The sequence below is a fragment of the Symphalangus syndactylus genome, chromosome 1 (genome assembly GCF_028878055.3).
Source record: "Symphalangus syndactylus isolate Jambi chromosome 1, NHGRI_mSymSyn1-v2.1_pri, whole genome shotgun sequence".
Taxonomy (NCBI): domain Eukaryota; kingdom Metazoa; phylum Chordata; class Mammalia; order Primates; family Hylobatidae; genus Symphalangus; species Symphalangus syndactylus.
Window position 1 is genome coordinate 33,065,258 of NC_072423.2, and position 24,770 is coordinate 33,090,027.

Below are 24,770 nucleotides of genomic sequence, written 5' to 3' on the forward strand. Positions count from 1 at the left end.
AAAATAACTAAGAGTATAATTGGATTGTTTTTAACAAGAAGGATAAACACTTGGGTGGATGGATACCATATTCTCCACAATGTGATTATTACATATTGCATGCTTGTATCAAAACATCTCATGTACCCCATAAATATATACATCTACAATGTATCCACAAAAATTGTGAATAGTTTTTTTTTTTTCAAAAAGCTAAAGAAGAGACTAGTTACAAGCGTATTGCTGTAGTCTAGTAACCTGTAAGAGATGATGGTAGCTTGGATAAGGGCAAAACAGTGAAGATGGAAAAGAGTGGTCAAATTTGGGAAATGTTTTGAAAACAATAATTTGGTAAAAGACTGAATTTATGGTATAAGGAAATCAGAATAAAGAGGCATGAAACTAGAGTTTCTGAACAGAGTAAGTTGATTTATATAATTTGGCTCTGTGTCCCCACCCAAATCTCATCTCGAATTGTAATCCCCACATGTCAAGAGAGGGACAAAGTGGGAGGTGATTGGCTCACTGGGGCAGTTCCCCCCATGCTCCTCGTGATGGTGAGTGAGTTCTCATGAGATCTGGTGGTTTTATACGGGGCTCTTCCCCCTTTCTTCTCTCTCTCTCTCGCTCTCTTTCCTGCTGGCGTATGAAGAAGGTACTTGCTTTTCCTTCACCTTCCGCCATGATTCTAAGTTTCATGAGGCCTCCCCAGCCATGCGGAACTGTCTGTCATTTAAACCTCCTTTGTTTTTGAATTACCCAGTTTCAGGTAGTATCTTTATAGCAGTGTGAAAACGGACTAATACAGTAAGTTGGTACCACAAAGAGTGTGGCACTGCTATAAAGATAATCTGAAAATGTGGATGTGACTTTGGAACTGGGTAATGGTCAGAAGTTGCAACAATGTGGAGGGCTCAGAAGACAGGAAGATGTGGGAAAGTTTGGAATTGCCTAGAGACTTGAATAGTTTTGACCAAAATGTTTGTAGTGATATGGACAATGAAGTCCAGGCTGAGGTGTCCTCAGATGGTGATGAGGAAATTATTGGGAAATGAAGCAAAGGAGACTCTTGCTATGCTTTAGCAAAGACTGGTGGCATTTTGCCCTTGCCCTAGAGATCCTGCCTCAGGATAATGTCATCTAGGATTCAAACATTTTAATAATATTTAAGGCCATTGATACTAGATGACATTATCTAAGAAGCAGGTGTAGGGAGAAAAGAGGATACCTGAAGACTGAGCCCTGGGGCATTCTCTGACTCTTAGAGATCAGGACGAAGAAAAGAAATAAGTGAAGGATACTGAGGAGGAGCAGCCAGAAGGGTAGGAAGAAAACCAGGGGCATCTAGTACATTGCAAGCCAAAGAGAAAGTGGTTCATGGAAATAAGTGAGAACCTATGTCAACTGGTTTCTGAGAGTCTGAGACTTGACCGTTGGATTTGACAATGTGGAGATTATTGACAACCTTGTCAATCATGGATTCAGTGGAGAGTGACTGTAAAAATCTTATTAAAACTAGTAAGAAAGCTTAGAAGAGGAGAAAGTTAGTGCAGATAATTTAGAAATTTTTTTCAGTAAATACAGTTTCAATTGTAGGGGGAAGTGGCATTGAGTGTTATAAAACAGGAGTTATGACAGAATATTAATATTTGTGTGCTTACTGCAGTGATAAATAAGGAAGAAAAACTGATGATGCAGGAAAGGGAAGGGGTAATTACAGAAGAGTCCCTAAATGGGTGAGAGGGGATTTCAACAAGACACTCAGAGGGCAGCACTAACAGATCAATTAGATTTGATGGAAGGACAATGATACCACTTTCTGAATGCTTTTCTTTTCCTCCTAAGATTATTAGCTAAGAATAGGGAAAGATGGGAGATACTGAAATCTGAAAAGTAAGAATACATATAAGACATTCATCTTATAAAGTGTAACTATGAACCACTAGAGAAATACAGCGTCATTTCCAAATAGTGAGAGCTCACCTTGGACTTCTGGTCATAAATACTCAGTAAGCAGGCTATATGTTTTTCTCCAGATACATTTAGCTATGAGGGAATGAGGTAAGAATTGGGGAGCTGCTTATTTAACCAGGTTTTTTTTCAGGTGAGTAAGATGGGGAAGGAGGACCAAGGGAGATAAGACTGAAGATCATGAGTGACTATAAAACCTAAGTTGGGCTTGCAGATAAATGAGGACACGAAGGGGATGAGGGATGGGAGGAAATGGCAGAGTTAATGGATTGGAGGTCCTGGTGGGATTGAAGAATTGATGGCAAGGGGGAAATAAAGTGAGCAGGTAACTAATAAGGTAATAGGAACTGACATTTTGTACTGGTTTGATTTGGCGTGACATGGAATTTATGAATTGAGGTGGGAAAGAATCAATATCTTTGCAGGCAACATAGAGGAACTAACCATCTAGGGTATCAGATGGATTATCTGCACGAATACTGTAATTACCAAGACTGAGCATAGAAGTAATTGGAAAGGAAGTGATTCCCAGATAATAATATCTTCAGTGAATGTGGGAGGATGACAGAAAACTTCAACAAGGGGTGTGTAGTAAGTGGGTGTCTGTCAATATCTGCTTTAAAGGAGCTAGATTATTTAAGTGTGAGAATTAGACTCATTAAAAAATTTATTTAAAAAGCTATAGAGGATGGGTGCAGTAGCTTATGCCTATATTCCCAGCACTTTGGGAGGCTGAAGAAGACGGATCACATGAGGTCAGGAGGTGGAGACCAGCCTGGCCAAGATGGTAAAACCCTGTCTCTACTAATAATACAAAAATTAGCTGGGCATGGTGGTGCATGCCTGTAGTCCCAGCTTCTTGGAAGACTGAGACATGAGAATCACTTGAACCTGGGAGGTGGAAGTTGCAGTGAGCCAAGATCGTGCCACTGCACTCCAACCTGGGCAACACAGCAAGATTCTGTCTCAAAATAAATAAATAAATAAACAAACTATGGAGATGATTATTAGAATAAGATCAATAATATTAAAATATATATCAGCTCTTTTATGTGAATTCATATATTTTACACACAATTTCTTAAATATATAACCATCTGTTTGCCGACAGACCATTTGATTGTATACACAAAAATACAGTAACAAATGAAGACTTGGACTTCAAATTATTAATGATATGGTTTTAGTCATTCCTCATTTCCATTTGCCCAGAAAGTTCAGGGAAAATTCTAATTACTTTTGATAATTTGATTTTTTATAGAAAAGATACATACAGAAAGCATTTCATTTCTTCATTGTGGCACCAATATTGACTCACCAGGATTGTTGGACTGGGCATCCATGGGAATCATGAGCTTGGCCCGGGGGGCTCGGCGTGCAGCCAGTGACCTCTCCAGAGTGGACATAGAGCTCCCTGCTTCCTCAGTGTCTTGACCTAAAAAATATACACTCCTGAGAAACATGCTTTCTTCAAGGATGAAACACTTTACATAATTTCTAGCAGCCATTCCAATGTCTTTTTAGTCTTACAGATGCTTTCTATGATAGTATCTACCTTCTTGTTACCTGAATCTATTTCATTGTACAAATCTTTTTTTTTTTTTTTTTTTTTTTTGAGACGGAGTCTGTCTCTGTCGCCCAGGCTGGAGTGCGGTGGCGCAATCTCGGCTCACTGCAAGCTCCGCCTCCCGGGTTCACGCCATTCTCCTGCCTCAGCCTCTCCAAGTAGCTGGGACTACAGGTGCCCGCCAACACGCCCGGCTAATTTTTTGTATTTTTAGTAGAGACGGGGTTTCACCGTGGTCTCGATCTCCTGACCTCGTGATCTGCCCGCCTCGGCCTCCCAAAGTGCTGGGATTACAAGCGTGAGCCACCGCGCCCGGCCTCATTGTACAAATCTTAATGAAATTAACCATAAACTCTAAACTCATTGCACACAATAAACCATTATTTATATTTTGATGCTTATAATTTTTGCATGTTTATAAATGTGAAAGTGGGAGGGCATACATGAATATATTTTTCAAAAATGGCATTATATCATGCATACTTTTTGTAACCTGTTTTAAAAGGTAACACAAAAATCTTTCTCTGTTAATACATAAGTCAGTATAATTTTTAACAGCTATGTAATATTCCACTATATTAATTTACTAGAATTCATTCAACTAATACTTTAAGCCCAACCATATTAAATTTCATTACAAAAAACCCACAAGAAATAAACTACATTCTTCAAAAATAAGAGCAGACATATTTACCTAAATTTATTAGGATTCCATAAAATATCATACTAAAGAGTCACTAAAAATTAGAAAAATGGATATATGCAGATTTGAAAAGTTAATTATAATATGTATTAAAAAAACTGAAGTTCTGAATAGTATATGTTCCCATTTGTGTAGTATGCATATAAAACCATATTGTGACATATATTTCTATGTGTATATGAATATATATAAGTACACACCTATATCTATGTAATAAGGTTATACACAAAATTTTTAACATTGTTTTCCTTTTGCGAAAGGGATTAGGAATTTGGGATGGGGAAGAGGCAAACATATGTTTTACTATTTTGAGTACTTACTACTTTTTGAAATGTTTTTTATTCTATTTTTTATCATATGCATGCACTTTTTAAAAAATTAACAGCATAATTAATACAATTTAAAATAAAAAATTATACTGGGAGAAACTTCCACATAGGTGAAGTCATGGAAGCTTCCTAAATCTAACTCTGTCCACACATCCTACAAAAACTACACAGAATCATATAAAACAGTAAACTATGCAAACCTGGCCAGGCATGGTGGCTCACACCTATAATCCCAGCACTTTGGGAGGCCAAAGTGAGTGGATCACTTGAGGTCAGGAGTTTGAGAGACCAGCCCTGGCCAAAATGATGAAACTCCATCTCTACTAAAAATACAAAAATTATCTGGGTATGGTGGTGGCTGCCTGTAGTTCCAGCTACTTGGGAGGCTGAGGCATAAGAATCGCTTGAACCCAGGAGGCGGAGGTTGCAATGAGCTGAGATTGTGCCACTGCACTCCAGCCTGGCTGACAGAAAGAGACTCAGTCTCAAAAAATAAAAATAAAAATGAACTATGCAAATATTACTCCTTCAGCAGAATCACAAAATGGAAAAGAGGATACATTTCAAATTTCCTGTAAGTACAAAGAGAAATAATACTTTCTAGCAAAGCTATTTCTCAAGCTACAGCCACAGTCTTTGTGAAAAACCGGCTATCTGGAAAGTCTGTATAGAAGAGAGAAGAGGTGAATAAGGATCACAAGACTGACCTAAAACCATCTACCAAAGAAGTACACCCTAATGGTAAGAATATTGAAAAAGTTTCCTAGGAGATCAGAGCATTTAAAAGTGTGTGGGTTTTAAAATGGCAACCACTGAGTGTGTAGCGCATGCCTATGACTGCAGCTGTTATGGAGGCCGAGGCAGGAGGATGTTTTGAGACCACTCTGTTCAGCAGAGTGAGACCCCATCTCTAAAAACAAAATAAACTAAAAGAAATAAAGTGGCAACATTAGAAAAGCATCACTTTGGCTGGGCGTGGTGGCTTATGCCTGTGATCCCAGCACTTTGGGAGGCTGAGGTGGGCGGATCATGAGGTCAGGACATCGAGACCATCCTGGCTAACATGGGGAAACCCTGTCTCTACTAAAAATACAAAAAATTAGCTGGGAGTGGTGGCATGTGCCTGTAGTCCCAGCTACTTGGGAGGCTGAGGCAAGAGAATCGTTTGAACCTGGGAGGCAGAGGTTGCAGTGAGCTGAGGTTGCACCACTACACTCCAGGCTGGGCAACAGAGTGAGACTCCATCTCAAATAAATACATAAATAAATAAAAAGAAAAGAAAAGCATCAATTTTGGGGAAAAATTGTAGTGTGCAAAGAGTCAATAAAAGAGGAAAAAGAGTGTGAAACTGAAAAATATTTAAAGAATTATGGGCTGATATTTCCAAAATTTGGCAAAAGACACAAATAAACTTTATAGTTTCAAGAAATTCAGTAACCCCCAAACAGGATAAAACCAAAGAAATCCACACCAGACACGTCACAGTTCAGCTTCTTAAAACTAAAGACAAGAACAATAAAAAAATCTTAGAAGTAGTGAGAGGTAAACAACTTATATGGGTAAAACGATTCAAATGACAGCAGATTTCTCATCAGGAATCATGAAGCCCAGAAGTATCTAACACATTTTTCAAGCGCTAAAAGAGAACTGTCCAACCAGAATTGGGTTAACAATATCCAGCAAAAATATACTTCAAGAATGAAGGTGAAATCAAGTAATTGTCCAGTGAAGGAAAATGAAGAGAATTTGTCTCTAGCAGATAAACCATAAAAAAAAAAAAAGCTAATGGAATTTCTCTCAACAGACAGGAATTAGTAAGAAGAATCTCAGATAATCAAAAAGGAAGAATGAACAACAGAAAGAGTGAAAATATCAATTAAATACAACAGACTTTCCTCCTCTTTAGTTTTCAAAATTATGTTTGATGGTAGAAGCAAACATTAAAACACTATCTAATGTGCTTCTTCTTGCCACCCCAAAAAAGTAACTCTAGATTCAACCAGTTTTCTTTTTCTTTTTTTCCATTTCTTTTTTTTGAGATGGAGTTTCGCTCTTGTCGCCCAGGCTGGAGTGCAGTGGCGCGATCTCAGCTCACTGCAACCTCTGCCTCCAAGAGTCAAGCGATTCTCCTGCTTCAGCCTCCCGAGTAGCTGGGATTACAGGCATGTACCACCACGCCTGGCTAATTTTGTATTTTTACTAGGGAGGGGTTTCTCCATGTTGGTCAGGCTCATCTCTAGCTCCCAGCCTCAGGTGATCCGCACACCTCGGCCTCCCAAAGGGCTGGGAGTACAGGTGTGAGCCACAGCTCCCGGTGGTAACATAGTTTTCAAATAAGTCCTTTGATATTGTTGGGTGTCTGTGTGTGGGTTTTCAGTTTCGTTTGTTTGTTTTATTCTAAGAATAGACTGTTCTTGATATTACATGAATTCATTGAAAAGTTAAACAAGATTATTTTCCTTTTACTTTTTTTGAAGCATAAAATTTTTTGGTAGTAACACTTTGTGGCTTGTCTCATAAACTTGCCACCTGACATTATTTACCATTGGTCCAAATGAGGTTGGGAAATTTAAATACAGGATTTAATAGACATGTATATAATTCAAAATAACTAATAAAAAGTTAAGTGTTAAATCACATTGCCCATTCGGTGTTATGTAGCTCTTTTATAGATGTTATTCACTGAACTGAACATTTTTAAAAATTGAATACTACCAAATGCCATATGCTGAAATTTACTTGTTCATTCTTCCGAAGTGAAACTAAGTAACTAATCCTGTGGTGCTGCTGTAGTGAAATTATACTAGGATAAATCCATTTCAAGAAAGTAAATTCTATTTATAAGTCCTAGCGATCAAACAGACCTGAACTCTTGCGTTTCTTTATTGTAAACTTTTAAGTAAAGAAAATAATTTTGAAATCTGCTAGATGTAGAAGAGATGTATCATGAAGCAATGACTTATCATCTTAATTCCTAGATATTTTAGTGGGATCCTCCAGTTTGTGGTTAGAGAATGAAGTAGGTTTTGTTTAAGCAGCTTGCATACCAGCAGTAGGGAAGAATGAGTAAAATAAAAAATTAACTCTCAATAAAATTAGTTGTTGTTGTTTACACAGCAATTGCTTGATTCATTTCTCTTTTCCATAGCTAAAGTATGAATACTGTAAATTAATTTCTGGTTTTATCCAAAAAGGTAATTTCGTGGGCACAAAACAAGATAAGTACTTATATAAAAGTATTACATGAGTTAATTAAACTGGATCAACAAAACATGAATTTTGGAGTCAGAATTTTTGGTCCTGGCTGTGATACTAGCTCTGAAATCTGGGCACATTATTTAACCCTTCTGAATTTGGTTACTTCATTTACTATATGAAAAGAATGATAGCATCTACCTCAGAGTATTTTGTGAAGATTAGGCAAAATAATATATAAAAATCCTAATCATAGAATTTAACATACAGTAATCTCTCCTTACATAGTTATTGGCTACTCAGGAACCCCATTGTTAAATATAACTTTTCTTGGTAATGCTGTTCACTTATGTTGAATTTTGTTCTTTTAAGCAGGAGAGAAGAATACTTAATTTAACATAAAGTGTAGCTTGCAGGACTTTGAGGATTGCTTTCCTGTTATTACAAAATTGGCAACAAGGTCCTCAAATTGAGGACAAGTAGGCATAAGTACCCTTTTATTCTAAAGAAAACAGTCATCATTTGGGATTAAACCTTCCCCCAGGACTTATTAAGACACATCAACTTAATGTCATCTCAGTATATAAAAGACGAAAGGAAAAGGTTAGAAGGATGTGTCTTAGAAGTCATTGGCAATACCTCCTTAGGGCAGAGAGGCAATTCTATCCCTTCCAGTGGGAGGTGGAGGTGCTGTCACCTCCCTGATATCCAGTTAAGAACAAAGCTAGAAGAAGAATCACTTGTAAAACATGGAGGTTCCTGCAAAAGGGATTTGTTTTTCTGTCACTCCCCAGGTGAAAGCCTGTTTAGGCAGCAGGCTTGCTGTTCTACCCTGAGTCTATCTAATCAGAAGAAAAAGTAATTGAAGGGAGCAAGGTTGAGAGAGGGCCAGTGGTAGAGTGCAAACTCTCTCACCATTGGGTCTGGCAAGGATATAGTAGATTCTCGTGGGCCAAGTGGGCATGTGAAAAGTTGGCTGGGCTTGAGTCCCCTTGCTGGAATTTCCCAGAGGCCTCATGAGGGAAGAGGAAGAGCTGTGCTAGGTGGTAAGCCTGGACTTCATGTCTCCCATCATGGAGCTGGGCCTGGTCTACAAAGCCCCACAAAGCAGCCGTTCCCAACCTTTTTGGCACCATGGACCAGTTTCATGGAAGACAATTTTTTCAGGGACCTGGAGGCAGGAGGCAGGGTATGGTTTCAGGATGATTCAAGCATATTACCTTTATTGTGCACTTTATTTCTGTTATTATTACATTGTAATATATAATGGAATAATTATACTACTCACCATAATGTAGAAGCAGTGGGAGCCCTGAGCTTTTTTTCCTACAACTAGATGGTCCCATCTGGGGGTGATGGGAGACAGTGACAGATCATTAGACATTAGATTCTCATAAGGAGTGTGCAACTTAGATCCCTCACATGTGCAGTTCTCAATAGGGTTCATGCTCCTATAAGAATCCAATGCTGCTGCTGGTCTGACAGGAGGCGGAGCTCAGGCAGTAATGGGAGTGATAGGGAATAGCTGTAAATACAGATGAAGCTTTGCTCTTTTGCCCATTGCTCACCTCCTGCTGTGTGGCCCAGTTCCTAAGAGGCCATGAACCGGTACTGGTCCACGGTCCAGGGGTTGAGTACCCCTGCCATAAACAAGTCATACTTCTGTTTCATAAGACACCCAGAATTTGGATACCACATAGAGGTTAGCCCATGTGTCCACAAAAGCTATGAAGAACTTCAAATGGTCCTTTCTTCTCTTTCTCCTCCCCTCCCTTCTTCACTCCATCCTTCTTCTCTCACATGCTCAAGAAAAGTGGAGAGGAAAAGATGTAAGGGTGTTTCTGAAACAGACTTTGTTCCCGCTTCTTCTCAATCGCACCACCATCTCACTCCAATGTACTGGAGGATTGAGAAAACAAATTCTGACCCCCAGTCCCTAGAGTCAAATGTCTAGCTGAGCATGAGAAAGGAGAATCATTAATTAAATTTCAGATTATAGTTCTTAATGGAACTAGACTGTCCTTCAATAAATGGAGTGACAAGGAAGTTAGGAAATCTGCCTAAGGTATCATTTAAGAGCTTGAAGAGAAATATTCAACAATCCATGGTTAACAATCAATACTTGTATTCTTGTTTATGCAATTCTGAGCTGACAGAGTCCAGTAAACCAGTAACACATTCAAATAATTCACTTTAAAAACAGCAGCTCCTCATTCTATAATCACATCATGAGTAGACCAAGGGATTTTTTTGATGAGAGTATTTGGTTGATGATTCCCATAAGCACTTAGATAATATGAAGACCCAGAGAAAGCAAACTATCTTACAATTATTTTCTAGTGTTCTTACTTATCCCTGGACACCAGTGATTGTTCTGCACCACTTCATTGAACAGTAGGCTTTTTTTTTTTTTTCCAGATCCCTTTGTATAACAACATAGTTTTCAACAGAATCCCATCAAACTAGTCTGGGGATCACATACGGTGACTGTATGTAGATGACAGTTGATTTCCATAGTAATCAAGGCCAAAGTAACAGAATATTCAGCTTTTTTGTACTTCAAGTGCCCTGATGTGATTTTTAAAACAGGGAATTGACAGTAAATTTAGAATTAACTTTCAATTATCTATAGAAATAAGGAACTGGAAAATGTACAGATGGCTTCAAATTTTATTGCCTCGACAAAACATTTGTTTAGCAGTTAACAAAAAGCAATCAATCCGTTTAGGATTCAAATTTCTGTATTTCCCAACTGTCCTACTTCCAACCTCATAGAAAATTCGAGAATTATCAAAATTATAAAAGAATTATTAAAATTATATCAAGCCACAGGATGAAGACAGACATATAATTGGTTAATCAACCAAATTTATATTAGATTCATTTAACTATTGATAAATGACCCATAATGACATGCAAATTAGTGGGGAAGACATTTCCATAAAAGGAGTGAAAAACTCTCTTGGGTTCAGAATGGTATATTTTCCCTAATGCCAGTGAAAAGATAATTACCTGAATGAGAGGTGCTTTTGCTTCCCAGTTGGGTTTCTGACTGGCTGTGGCTGACTGGTGTGAGGTCTTGGCAACTTTGGATGGGAGAGTCCCTTCCTGCAGGGTCAGTGCCAGATGGCTTTTCAATATTTTTCATCTCCATTTCTTCATGATGGATCCAAAGATCAGGGGGTCGGAGGTCCTTCTGGCTGCCCTTCCTTTTGCCAGCACTGTGGGTGGCCCGTTTCCTATGGAACAAAGTTAGAAGGCAAACGTGAGAGCCTCTATTCAATGGCACTTCCTCTCTTTCATCAGTCAATTCAAGTTAGAAGCAGGAAAGGAAACAAAAGGACTCGCAGAATGAGCCTTGTGAAACCCAGGAATTGGCAGACTTGTCTTGGCTGCCTTTCCTCTTCCCCCCTGGAGCTTCACCATATTATAAAGGATGCAGTGCTGAATCCCCAGGGCCCTGGCTTCCTGGCAGAGAGCTCCTTACTCCAGCTTCAGCGGCTGCAGATTCATGTGCAAGGTGACAATGGGTTAGATGGAACCATATGCCAATCTTTGGAGCTAGGCATAAGGTACCTGACGGCAACATCTGTTTAGGAGATAAATGAAGGAGTTGCTTTGAAAGGGCAAATGGAAATAAAAAGGCCAGAATTTATGCCAATAGCTAAGATGAGGTCTTAGAAGAAAGTCTATACCTCAGCTGTATAATTTAATATGCAACTGGGAAACTTGTTATTTGAAAACAAAAGGCCGCATGAGGACATTCTTAGGAGAATAAAACACTTTTGCCTTGGCATCACTGAGTGTCCAGATTCAAACACAGTGAGACACATCCTTTGAAAGGAGAAGAACACAGTTTGAAAACGTATTTCACATGTTTCTTATTTGCCTCAATAAGGCTTTAACAACTATAAATTTAGTTTTGGGGTGATAATCTCTTCTTGAGGCTAGTGAGATTAAATGTTCCCTGTGTGATAAGTAAAGTAACACAATGTTCATGTTAGTCATTCTCTGCAGCAGGGGTTCAGTAAACTATGGTTTGGAAGCCAAATCTGCCCACAGCCTAGTTTTGTAAATAAAGTTTTATTGGAACATGGCCAAGCTCATTTATTTTTGCACTGCAATGGCAGAATTGAATAGTTGTGACAGATCCTATATGACTCAAAAATCCTAAACAATGTGTTATTTGGTCCTTTTCAGAAATCGTTTTTGACCCTTTCCCTAGTTTTACAACTTTTAAATCTCTACTTGTAACTTCTATTTCTTTAAAAATAATAGTAATGCCTCTTGTAAGAAATAATGCAAACTGTTAAAGTCTAGTTTTGACAGCAGACCAGAGAAGCATCTACTTCCCACTTCCTTAATTTGCAGTGAACAGTTTATTATAATAACTACCTTCCATGGGTGTTTAATGGTTCATACAAGCTACTCTCAGTGAAAACACCTGTAACCTGTGCAAAGTCATTGGGGTGGCTTTGGTTTTCCGACGATGAATAAGTAGCTTTGTACATATTAGGTAATTGATAAATATTTGGTGGTGTAATTTGTTGAATTTTCCCTGACATCCATTTTTTTGTCTTTCTTGAAGCATGCTGATGAGGATAGGAGACAAAGAACCCCAGACCTATTATCTATTTTGTATTTTAGCAGAGAAAAATTAACACTACCTGCACTTTGCTGATTTCCTGGTGGCAGCCCCACCATGTCTTAAAACAATGGTCTGAAATAACTCCTGTTTTCTAAGTGTCTATGTGTCTAAGATAATAACTCACTGATAACCATTTATTTCCTGAATTCATTTCTGTATACTTCACTTGCCCACAGCAAACTGAGCTGCAACTCACACACAGCTCCCTGTGTAATCTACTCCTGGTAACTTCATAGAAAATGTAATGTCATTCTCAAACTTGGATGTTTCACCCTGTTATCTCTCTTTCTAGAAGATCAAAATGCTAAATAACACCAGCATCTGTGTGGCTGCACACAGAGAAGTACCAGTTTCCAAATTCAGGAAAACATAGCCAGACTCCTTATTAAACTCAATATTTAAATAACCTGGAATAAAGAAAGTAGTCAAGATAAAATTGAAACCAGCAATAAATTACAAATTCTGGTTTCCCCTTGCTTACAAGCATGGCTTTTCACTTATTCATTTATTTGCTAGTTTCCATGACTTCAGTACCAACCAGCCCCAGATGGCTTCTGTTTTTAAAAGAGTTCCAAACCTGGCAGAACCTTTTTGTATGTTGTGATTCATAATCTCCACTCGGGAAGAAATTATAGTTCCTCATAAAATGAACAGGCATTTTTCTGCTGGATTTTAATCAGATCAAGACCAGTTCTAAGAAGCTGCTCACCCACCCAGCTGACTGTCAGTCAAGAAGCTAAAGATCTCTGGACAGATTTTATTTCCTTTTCGTGTTTATTCCAGCCATGACCATCTAACCACTTTTATTTCCTATCATATCTCTTATTAAAGGAGAAATCTTTGGCCCTGGAGAGCCTCTCCTTCTTTTGTCCCTCCAACCTCTACCACAGCAGGTTTGTAATAAAACTAACATGTGCTCATAATTAAATTGTCTGAAATTTGTCTTAAAACCTATAGGAACAGGTGTCACCCTCACCTTCTGCCCATCTGTTGGTTCTTGACACGACTGCTGCTCGTTGCAGCCCACGGTTCCTGTGTCTCACCATTAGATTCTTCAAAATGTGTATTCAGATGCTCCTAGTACAGTGGTTGCCAAAGTGGGGTCTCTAAACCAGAGGCATCAGCACCTGCCACTGCCTGGGAACTTGTTAGAAATGCACATTCTCAGGCCCCACTGCAGAACCACTGAATCAGAAACTTGGTTGCAGGGGGCAGTCTGTCTTTTAACACTCTCCAGGTGAATCTGTCTAAAATTTAAGAAGCACTATCATAGTGAATTATTTGGTTTTGTTTGTATTTTAAAGCTAGTTTTTCTATTTGACATAGAGTATTTCACATTTGGCCCCTCTGCAAATACCAAATATATCTTTTCCCTCAGGCACCACTCATCTTTCTGCTTTTAAAGTAGCCCTAGAATAGGAGGGTCTCCTTCTACCCCAGGTATTCTTGATAAAGGCAAAGCAAAGAACCCTCCCAGGCTCTCTGTTTTCTCCTTCTCGGATCATGGCAAAACTTTCACAGCATGGTCAGGTACTGGTGCTCTATTTTTCGTTTTGTTTGTTTACTTATTTAATTTCTGCCCACAGTGCCTTCAAAATCCTATTTACTTACAATTGACTTATTCTTTAAGTTTCCTTTCAAGACTCTCTCCTTCAGGGAACCTTCCTGACCATCTCAGGTCACTGTAATCTTACAGTATCTAAATCATTTCCCTCATCTCTCTCTATACCACTCACCTTGGCATTGATCACCATGTGTCTTATTGAGCTGTCCAGCTGCTGCCTTTGTGATAATTCAGTTCCTTCAGTGATAGTGGAGCAAACTCTGTTTCCTTTACTTCTTCAACATCATCCATTGTTTTACAACACTTATTTATTTATTCAATCAATATTTATGGATGATTGACTATGTGTCAAGAAATGTGCTAAGTACTACAAATGTAAAGCTCGGGGAGGCATTGAAAGCTTAAAAAATGATTTTAACATGGCATGGCTCCTGGGAATTTCTGCATTGTTGGAATGAGGAGCATGCACTGTAGCATGACAGGTTGTGTGCATGAAAAAGTAGAAGGGACAAAAACATAGGAGGCCTTGGCCCAAATAGATACATTTTTAACAATATCAAGAAGTCAGTGGGAAATTGCAAAAAGATTTTTAGCTTGAGAGTTAACATTAATCAGATTTGTTACTTTGTATGATGCAGATCCCATATAAAGCACACAATAATTACTTGAATTAAATAATAAGAACTACTTTCCATTATTGACATGCAAGTATTTATCTGAAAGCTTCTTCTCTGGTTCTGTATTGGTTTGCCCATTCCTTACTTTATATATAACCTATTACTCTAAGGGGAGTTTTTTCCTTTTCACTTTTAATTAGTATGTTGGGGATGTGAAAGAGTAAAAACCAACATTGGTTGAGTGTCCATTTTATGCAAGACTGTGTCCATTGAAGTTCTAAAATCCAGCTATTATCATATAGGTTATTTTGAAACATCGTAATAAATTACTAAATTTCCACTATGGACTCAGGCATCTTCTGCTAAAGTTGTTTGCAACTTTATTAGGCAGACGAATAAAGAGTGCTGTACTAATTCCAGTGGTTAAAAGACATGCCCAACATCTGATAGGGATTGAGGCAGGAACATTCTGCCCCACCAGGGGTTTGGGGGAAGTCTTCAGGAAGGAGGGAAGCTTGAAGTGAGTGTGAATAAATAATTACAAGGTAATCAGAAAAAGATATATTGATAAGGATAAACACTTCTCTGCTTTCTTTCCAAATCTTTTCCAAAGGCTTTTAGACCCTAATTGTCCATTTTGATTATTTTTATTCCACTAACTGCTATTAAAAACAAAACAAAACAAAAAATTTGTGTTAGAAACCCAGGTCAAATTCCAGATACTCAAATATATCTCAGAAAAAAATTCTGAGATGGAATTAAGATATACTGAAGTCTTAAGGTAGCTGATAGTTCAAATCTCTATGAGGTCGATATTGACAACCAATTAAAATGCTAACAAGTGAAAAATCAGTAAAGTGACCTATAGTAGTTAAAATACTGTAGATTTCATTTAAGAGCTTAAACATTTCATCGTCAGTACTAAAGACAATTATTTTTGTCAAGATTTGAATGCCTACTAATCTTTAAAACTTGCTATCCACATGTCAAGTCAAATAGAAGGCCCAGCCAGCCAGTGGTTCTAACAAGTACACCTTGTGTTTTATTTACATGTTTAAATTTAAAGCATTCAGACAAGACTGCAGATCACCTGCCCAAGTAACTGCCTTAGAAATGTAATAGCCATGCATTCTGGATCTGCTGGATTTGCTCAATTTCATGTATTTTTGTCCTTAGTATCTATGGATAAATTCTAACTCATAACATGTGTTCCGTATGTTGGGCAAGAAAATGTTATTGCCATACTAAAAAACAGAGAAACAGGGGCAAAAATCAACTTAAGTTTTGTTTCTTTTTCTCTCTTTTGAGACAGGTCTCATTCTGTCACCCAGGCCGGAGTACAGTGATGCAATCATGGCTCACTGCAGCCTCCACATCCCAGGCTTAAGGGATCCCCCCACCTCAGCCTCCTGAGTATCTGGGACTACAGGTAAGCACCACTATATCTGGCTGATTTAAAATTTTTCAGAGATAAGGTCTCACTATGTGGCCCAGGCTGGTCTCAAACTCCTGGTCTCAAGCCATCCTCATGTCTTGGCCTCCCAAAAGGCTGGGGTTACAGGTGTGCCCAGCCTTAAGTTTTCATAAAATATAATTTTTTTCTGTATTAGATGTCCTATGATAATCTCATTAATAGAAACTGTGGAAGGGATCTCTTCAAAGTACAGTAGTAAAAAAGTTTAATAAATAACTGAAAAGAACTGCAAAATTATTTGTATTTCCTATTAATTTAAAGCTTAATGCTACCATGTGATTCTATAAATTAGAAGTATTCCATGGGGAATTTCTACGTTTTAAAAGTAGAAGATTGTTACCTGGCTCTGGACAAACCAACCAACAAAAAAACTAAAGAGAATGATAGAAAGCATTTAGCCCAAATTATCATTATATTTAAAGAAACTGCCACCCAAGTATTAAGCGTCTTCATTTAAGTGATATGATTAGTTTACTATAGAAGCAGTAGACCCAGAACTAGAACTTGGGTACTAACTTTCATTAGCTATTTTATGTAATAAAAATGAAATCTTACCCACTAGTCTGAATCAACTGGATAGCCTAATTGTTAAATATATGTATGATTTTTTTAAAAGGGTAGGTTTATTAAATGCATAGACACTTACCTGAATAAGATATTACTGAGAGTCCATAGAACTTTTTCAATTCACTTGGATGTAATTCAAGTCCCCCAAAAAAACACAAAGAAAAATTTATATTCTCTAGAACCCCAAAAGAGACATTGAGGAAGCTTGTGAATGAGTTTTCTACTTCACCTTATTAATTACATTAAAGTCCAATTTTCTAAGAGCTTTGGAGGGGATCTTATTTCTGTTTCAGATTGGAATTGATTTTGCTTTCACCTGCATTATCCAGTTTGTTCTGAAGGGCTCAATTGTGATGCAGAGGAGTAGCGGTCCTCAATGGAACAAATAAAAAACTAAACTATAAGGGGCTGGGCACGGTGGCTCACGCCTGTAATCTCAGCACTTTGGGAGGCCTAGGCGGGCGGAGCATGAGGTCAGGAGATCGAGACCATCGTGGATAACACGGTGAAACCCTGTCTCTACTAAAAATTCAAAAAATTAGTCGGGCATGGTAGTGGGCACCTGTAGTCCCAGTTACTCGGGAGGCTGAGGCAGGAGAATGGTGTGAAAATGGGAGGTGGAGGTTGTAGTGAGCTGAGATTGCACCACTGCACTTCAGCCTGGGCAATAGAGCGAGACTCCGTCTCGAAAAACAAACAAACAAACAAAAGAACCCCACTAAACTATAGTTCAGAAATAACTTGAAGGAAACATTTTCTTTCTCTCTATGAAAATATGCACACAAAGGGATGAAAAATGAATGCCAACGGGTCTGCTACTGAAGAAGGATATGAAACAAAGTGTGAAACACCAGTAACTATTAAAAGACTGAGAGTGCAGTGAGGAAAAACCAAAGTGACTCTAAAACTAACTGTTTTTGGATTTTCAGTCATTAATAGAACCATTTATTCTCTAACTCAGTCCCTATTTTTAAAAACAAGTCATACCCAGGGCTCAGTGTCTCCTCTTTCCAAATAAAGCCCTGAAGCTTTTGCCAAAGTGCTTAGGGTAGGATTTAAGATGACTGGAGATTTTCTCAACATGGCACCAAATCCCACTTTTGCACATTGAGAAGACTGGTGTTTTCTCTGTGGAGAAACAAAATATATCCAGGAATCCAGTTCATCAGGTCAATTTAATGCTCGAACATTCTTCTCACAGAAATGACACAGGGGGAAAAAAAACCCAAATCAAAAACAAACCCACTACAGATAGTTTAGTTACATTTGGCTAGTTTAGTGAATGCTTCAGTGTCTTGAAAGCAGTTATATGGTAGGCCGGGTGTGATTTTGGTGCCTCCTCCCCACCTTCTTTTATGTGAGTCCCTCTTAACTCTGCTTCAGAGACCTGCTGCCTTCATGTTCCACTGTTCCGTGATTTCACAACCCCTTTCCTGATAACACAGCACCAAGAGATTGTTCAAATGTCCTACTCAATTAGTTACTTTCCCCCTTATTAGCTGCCCGGCACTGTGGAAGCTCTGTGAGTGATTATGACTTCCCAGAATGCTCACACATGAGGCTGAACCAGCTAAGCTCACTCTAGCAGGTTTCTTGCTTAGGCACAATGGACCAGCACACCAGCTATCACCAGCTTCAAACTAGTCAAATCTCATAAATGCAGCTGGATAGAAAATTTGTCCTGCCATACAAATAAATTAAACACAAAGCCTGCATCTACACCCCATGTTACTTTTTTCAGTGTGTTTATCTTCCCCTGTTCTCTTTCTAAACATGTCACTTCAGAGTGCTGGAAGGTAAACTAGAGATCTACAAATAGAGTTATAGGACTTAAAGAAAGACAGAGAGAGAGAGAGAGCTATTAGCAACAGAAGGGGGAACATTATTTGCTGGAGAATCTTTTCTAGCAAAGTGTAAAGTATACAGTTGTCAAACCAGCCACCTATGAACCCATATCTCAGGCTTTCAGAGGTAATGTCATGCCTGAGGCCAATGGAAAAACCTAAAACCAAAACCAAAAACTCATGGAAGAGCCTAAGATAGTCAACTCAGTGAGAGAGTGTAGCTGAAAAAACACATCAGGCTGAATTTTAAAAGGACTAGAAAGTCAAAGAGGCAGAGAATGGCTGCAAGATTATTGCTGACTCCCAGCACTGGCTGACACAGACTAACAGGCCAGTTACGGAGTGTTGATGCAAGGATATAGGCTGAATAAAAATCTGTTTTCCATTTTAAACTTTGTACTTTGATGTATCATTCTCTGCACGTGCTAGAACCTAAAGCTGCATAATATGAAAATATTCTTAAAGCCCTCAACACTTTTAATTTCCGACAATTAACCACAGAAAATAAATTTGAACCATTTTGAATCTCAGAACTCTCTCTTCTTTCTTAACTACTGCCTCCAAACTAAGCACCCACAGGATTGTAACTGTGCAGAGTTTGGCATTCTATATTTAGCCATCTCTCCAACAAGTATTGATTAACTGCCTACAGCCCTCCTTGTAAAAAGTGGTAAATAAATGCACACAGAGAAACACATTTCTCGAATCTTGTGTACATGATTTCAGGGAAGGCCAGAAGCAGGGGCATGGAGGAGTCTATTCTCTAGGTGTTACCTAAGGAACACCTGCACTCACTTGAAAATGAGAAGAGGTCAGAGAAGTAAAAGCAAACAGAAATATAAGTGGGTCCCCGATGGATTTTGTTTGTTATCATATCTGCAAGTCTAGCCCTCACTCACTTAATGATAGGCCTGGAATAGACAAAAGGCAAGGTTTTGCCAGGGTCAGGAAGTAAGGACATGGGGTGAATTATGAAAGAACACAGGAAGAGGGCCATCAAAAATATAACCCCAAAAGACAATGACTTCTTTCCTCTTGGGAACCAGCTGTTACCCACTTTCTCTGCTGGGCTGAAGAGCGTCGGGTGCAAATCACAGCCACGATGACCACTACCAGCACTGTGATGACACCAACGGTGACCACAATGATCACAAGCAGGTTGCTGTTCTTCTGAGGAGTGACACTGCCATGCGGGGGGTGCATTTGTCCAATTGGCGGCTCTGGGAAAAGACAGGAAAATGGAGTTCAGGTTTAGGAAGATGTGGCAGAAGTTTTACCAAGCGCTCTTGGGATATACAAAGTTCCTAATGTTCTGGGCTTTTCTGAACTTAGGGGTGGTGATGGGAGTTTGAGGGAAGCAATGAAAAAATGAGAGGAAACACCTATTTACACAAGATAAATGAAAACCTATGCCTGCACAAAAAACCTTATAGAGAAACATTCACAGTAGCACTGTTCAGAATAGCCAAAAGTAGAAACAAGCTAAATGTCTATGGACTGACGAATGAATAAACAAATATGGTGTGTGTGTGTGTATATATGTGTGTGTGTATGTATATGTGTGTGTGTATATATATATATATCTCCCCCTGTGATGGAATATTACCCAAGCATAAAAAGAAATGAAGCACTAATACCTGCTATAACATGGATAAACTATGGAAACACTGTGCTAAGTGAAAGAAGCCAGACACAAAAGGACATATATTATATGATTCTATTTATATGAAATATCCAGAACAGGCAAATCTAGAGAGACAGAAAGTAGATCAATGTTTTCCAGTGGATGGAAAAAGGGGTGAATGGGGAGGGATGGCTAACAGATACAGGGTATACTTTTGGGATGATGACAATGTTCTGAAACTAAATAGCAGTGATGGCGGCCCAAGCTTATGAATACACTGAACACGGCTCAATTGTACATTTTCAAAGGGTGAGTTTATGGCACATAAGATATATCTCAATAAAAACAAGATTAAGCTTTCCTATTGAGTGGAAGGTAGGGAAAGGAGAAGAGATGCTACTTTGTACCATAAGAATTCCTGAGTGACAAGAGCCAGACAGGCTATGGTTTATGAGGAAACACTATTTGATGCTGTAAAAGACAAACTGCTTGATACCAATCACTCACAATTTACCACCATTCCTTTGAAGATGCCATCTATAAAGCAATTTAATTTTCAACCTGTGAAAGGTGTATGAATCCCACCTAAAAGCAGCCACTGGGTTCAAAAGAGTGACAAAAAGTCCTAACACAAGTGTTTTCCTGCATTGCGTCAGTACCTTGTGGTGGAAAATAACAGAATAATAAGACATCTGTGATGAGTTGCTTGCCTAAATAAGAACGGCTAATGACCCTTGACATAGCTTTCTTAAGCCCTCAGTCAATGGTAAATCAATTAGAAATACTCTATTCCATGTCATGTTTGTCATTACAAGTTATACATTTCTTAAAAATTAAATATTGGGTTATATTATTTAAAAAAAATTTAGAAAGTATCAAAAAGCAAGGAGTTTGTACATTTTCCTAAACCTAAATTTGATTATTTTTCTTTAATAACCTATATTAATTTTCTATACCCCTTCAGCAAAATATTTAGACCTTCTGAACCTCAGTGCCTCCATCTGTATAAAGAACGTAATACTTATTGTGTGCAGTTACTGACAGAATTAGGTATAATACATGCAAAACAACCATCTCAGCACCTGACACAGAGGAAGTGCTTATAATAAAATTACACGACTAATGCAATAAATAAAACGTTGCCTAAATTTATAACCTACAATAGCATTTGGGACTTATGGTGTGGACTTCCAGGCTGTAATTTTTTTTTTCTTTTTGAGACAGAGTCTTGCTCTATCACCCTCGCCGGAGTGCAGTGGCAAGATCTCGGCTCATGACAACCTCTGCCTTCTGGGTTCAAGCGATTCTCTTGCCTCAGCCTCCCAAGTATCTGGGATTACAGGCATGTGCCACTACGCTAATTTTTGTATTTTTAGTAGAGACGGGTTTTGCCATGTTGACCAGGCTGGTCTTGAACGCCTTACTTCAGGCGATCTGCCAGCCTCAGCCTCCCAAAGTGCTAGGATTGCAGGTGTGAGCCACTGCATTTTTAGGAATAATACTGATGTGATTTTGCTGCGTCCCCACCTAAATCTCAACTTGAATTGTAGTTCCCATAATCCCCATGTGTCCCAGAAGGGACCCGGTGGGAACTAATTGAATCATGGGGGTGGTTACCCGCATGCTGGTCTTGTGATAACGAGTTCTCACAACAGGATCTGATGGTTTTATAAGGTGCTTTACCCCTTTCGCTCAGCATTTCTCCTTGCTGTCCTTCTCCATGTGAGGAAGGACGTGTTTGCTTCCACTTCCACCATGATTGTGGGTTTCCTGAAGCATCCCAAGCCATGCTGAACTGTGAATCAATTAAACCTCTTTCCTTTATAAATTACCCAGTCTCAGCTACGTCTTTATTAGCTGCGTAAGAACATACTAATACAAATACTCATTGTGATAGCTAAACTAACCTATTCTCACAAGTTAATACAATAACCCAGTACTTGCCTCAAGATTGAAATGATGTCTTTTGACGAGTTGCCTAAGAATCACTGCTTTTGTAAAAATAAAAGAAGTCATCAAAACTTAAATAAATTATGGCTGATTCATTATTATTGGAAACAGAAGTACTTCTAATATAAGTTGAATCTTAGAGGAAAAAAACTCATCAAAAGTTTTTAAATAATAGCACTTTCTGTTAAAAAAATTATGATTACAAATGAAAGAAATAGGATTTCCTTGAAGTAAATTTTACACTTAACCATAAAAGAATGAAGCAAGAAATGAAAGGTCAAAACTCCCTTTTTTCACAGTTTTACTTATTATTTAAAAAGTTATTTTACAGTAGTATCTCAATATGCCCTTTTTGTACCTAATAAGTTAATATATTGGAATAAATTAACCTTTTATGTGAGAACTTACAAGGAAGATAGGGATCTCATAGATTTTTATAAGCATGACTTTAACAATTCACTGTTTCTGACAAACTTAGCTTGAATCATACATAACAGTACACCTTGTCAACATTTTAAAAATCATGGTAAACTGAAATTACTCAATTTTCTACTCCTATTTCTTTCTTTTCACCCTGGAAGACATCACGTTCCAAGTAAAAAAAAAATAACTCTGAATTCTGCTGAGTACCAGTGAGATTATACTGATGTCATTTGCCTGGGAGAGTCAGGGTTCATGAGGACTCCGATTACGAATCTTTGATTGCAGGCCTTTATGACTTCCTCATAAAACTTCCCATCAGTTTAAAATTTGGTATTCAAGGTCTTTCATTAATCACTCAATCTGAAATCAAAGGCTGAATAATCAGATTACCTGACATCAAGCGGGCAATTAAAAAAGTCTTGTGCAATGGTGCCTTTAGTTGCAGGCAATTCTCGTTATTTGCGGGACTTGTGTTCTCTAAAGTTTCCACAAATGCTAATTAGTGAATACTGAATGATTACTTCTAGAGGAAACACAAGGTTAGCTTCCTGTGAGCCTCTGATCACACTGTTTTATCAACCAATTAATATACACTTTGTTTTTTTGTGTGTTTCTGTTTAAAGACATCTTATTTAACATATAATGTTGATTCATTAATACTGAAACATCCAACAGCACTATAATGCCTGAACAAACTTTTCAAAATTTTTAGAGAGAACAGATTTTCTCTGTAAGTCACACCACACCCTTATTGTGTTTAGGAACCTAGAAAGCACTTCGGCCCTACGTTTGGGGACCATTTTAAACAGTGAAGTCACCAACAAAAAGAAAAAAAATGGAAAAATTGGCAGAAATGTACCACAAAAGGGACACTTTCTTATAGCATGGGGGCTGAAACAAGATGACAGAGAGTACCTTTTTCCCTGTCTTAGGTGGTGACATGAGCATTGGGCAATCCAAAATTTTTGCAGCTCTGCACACATCCATGAATGGCCATGAAAGCACTACGAGTATTGATTTGGGGGTTACAAATAAATTTTAGCATGCAGGTAAATTCACAAATTCAGATTCTGCAAGTAATGAGGATCTGTATCTTAATACATCAAAGGACTGCTACAAATTAGAAACAAATTTTAGAGCTCCCAAACCTAGATTAGTGCAGTTAGGAGATCTGGGAGACAGGCTGGCTCCAGAGGGGGCAAGTGACATTGCCCCCTTTCCAGCTTCAGTGGGGAAGCTGCGTGAAGTCATTCAAAGACTTGCAAATATCCTACAGTACACTGTGATGATTTCATGAGACAATGGTTGCACCACAGTGACCACAAGCCCTGGCATGAAGTTGGCACTCGTTAGACATTATGATGTGGCTCAATGTGTTTTTTTTTTCCTTTTTTAGAAACAGGTCTCACTCTGTGACTACTGCTGGAGTGCAGTGGCACAATCATAGCTCACTGTAGCCTTGAACTCTTAGGCTCAAGCAATTCTCCCACCTCAGTTTCCCTAGTAGCTAGGACTACAGGTCCATGCCACCATGCCTGGAAAATTTTTAAGTGTTTTTTTTTTTTTTTTTTTCTGTAGAGACAGGGTCTTCCTATGTTGCCCAGGCTGGTCTCAAACTCCTGGCCTCACGCAACCCTCCTACCTCGGCCTCCCAAAGTGCTGCAATTACAGGCATGAACTACAAGGTCCACCCAATGTATTTTATCCTATGTAATGTTCCCAGTTTAAAGGAAAAATAAACCATGTATCATAACATATCTGTCTCTGCTGTTAGCATAATAGTGTGGGTATCCAGTGTGTGAGTAATCAAGACCTAGATGTGTTCCATTAAAATTAGTAAGAAGGGTGTCACATTTTTTTACAATCTCGTGGGCATTCCATTTATTTTTTATTTTCATGATGTTTGATCATGATAAAATGTTTCAGCCTTTTCCTTCTAAATTTAATAAAGCAAATACATATATTTTATAAAGACTTATTAAATATTAAAAAATTGGTTCACTGAAATAACTTGTTTTTATAGAAATTTTATAGACTGTCAAAAATGTTTTATATTTCTTATCATATTTTGCTCTCATAAACACTCTGCAGCAAGCTCATTGATAGACCAGAGCTCTGAGTACTTAATTATCATTGAAAAGAAAGCTAGATATTGACTCTAAGAGCCCTGGCTCCTATTTGAGGACCTGGTCCCCTTGGCACAATGGCTGTAATGGCTGTGCCCCAATAGCTACACAATGTCAATAGGCAAACAATGTGAACATAAGAATGACAAGTTCACTTCTGAGGAAGGAAAGAGGTCCAATGAAAGTGTG

At 38.3% G+C, this 24,770-nt stretch overlaps 1 protein-coding gene and 1 long non-coding RNA gene across 3 annotated transcripts in view; one reads left to right on the top strand and one right to left on the bottom strand.

Annotated features, from left to right (window-relative positions):
- Nucleotides 1–24,770, bottom strand: part of DCC (DCC netrin 1 receptor) — a 1,203,407-nt gene that overhangs the window by 58,521 nt on the left and 1,120,116 nt on the right. For both annotated transcript variants that reach the window (XM_055298749.2, XM_055298754.2), the window contains exons 23-25: nt 19,516–19,678; nt 10,757–10,983; nt 3,269–3,385 (exon numbers count right to left, since the gene is read on the bottom strand). In XM_055298749.2, the coding sequence (XP_055154724.2) occupies nt 3,269–3,385; nt 10,757–10,983; nt 19,516–19,678 (507 nt within the window). The remainder of the gene's footprint in view (nt 1–3,268; nt 3,386–10,756; nt 10,984–19,515; nt 19,679–24,770) is intronic.
- Nucleotides 15,892–24,770, top strand: part of LOC129493106 (uncharacterized) — a 64,620-nt gene continuing 55,741 nt past the window's right edge. Inside the window, exon 1 of the long non-coding RNA XR_008661041.2 lies at nt 15,892–16,002. This is a non-coding gene — a long non-coding RNA (uncharacterized lncRNA). The remainder of the gene's footprint in view (nt 16,003–24,770) is intronic.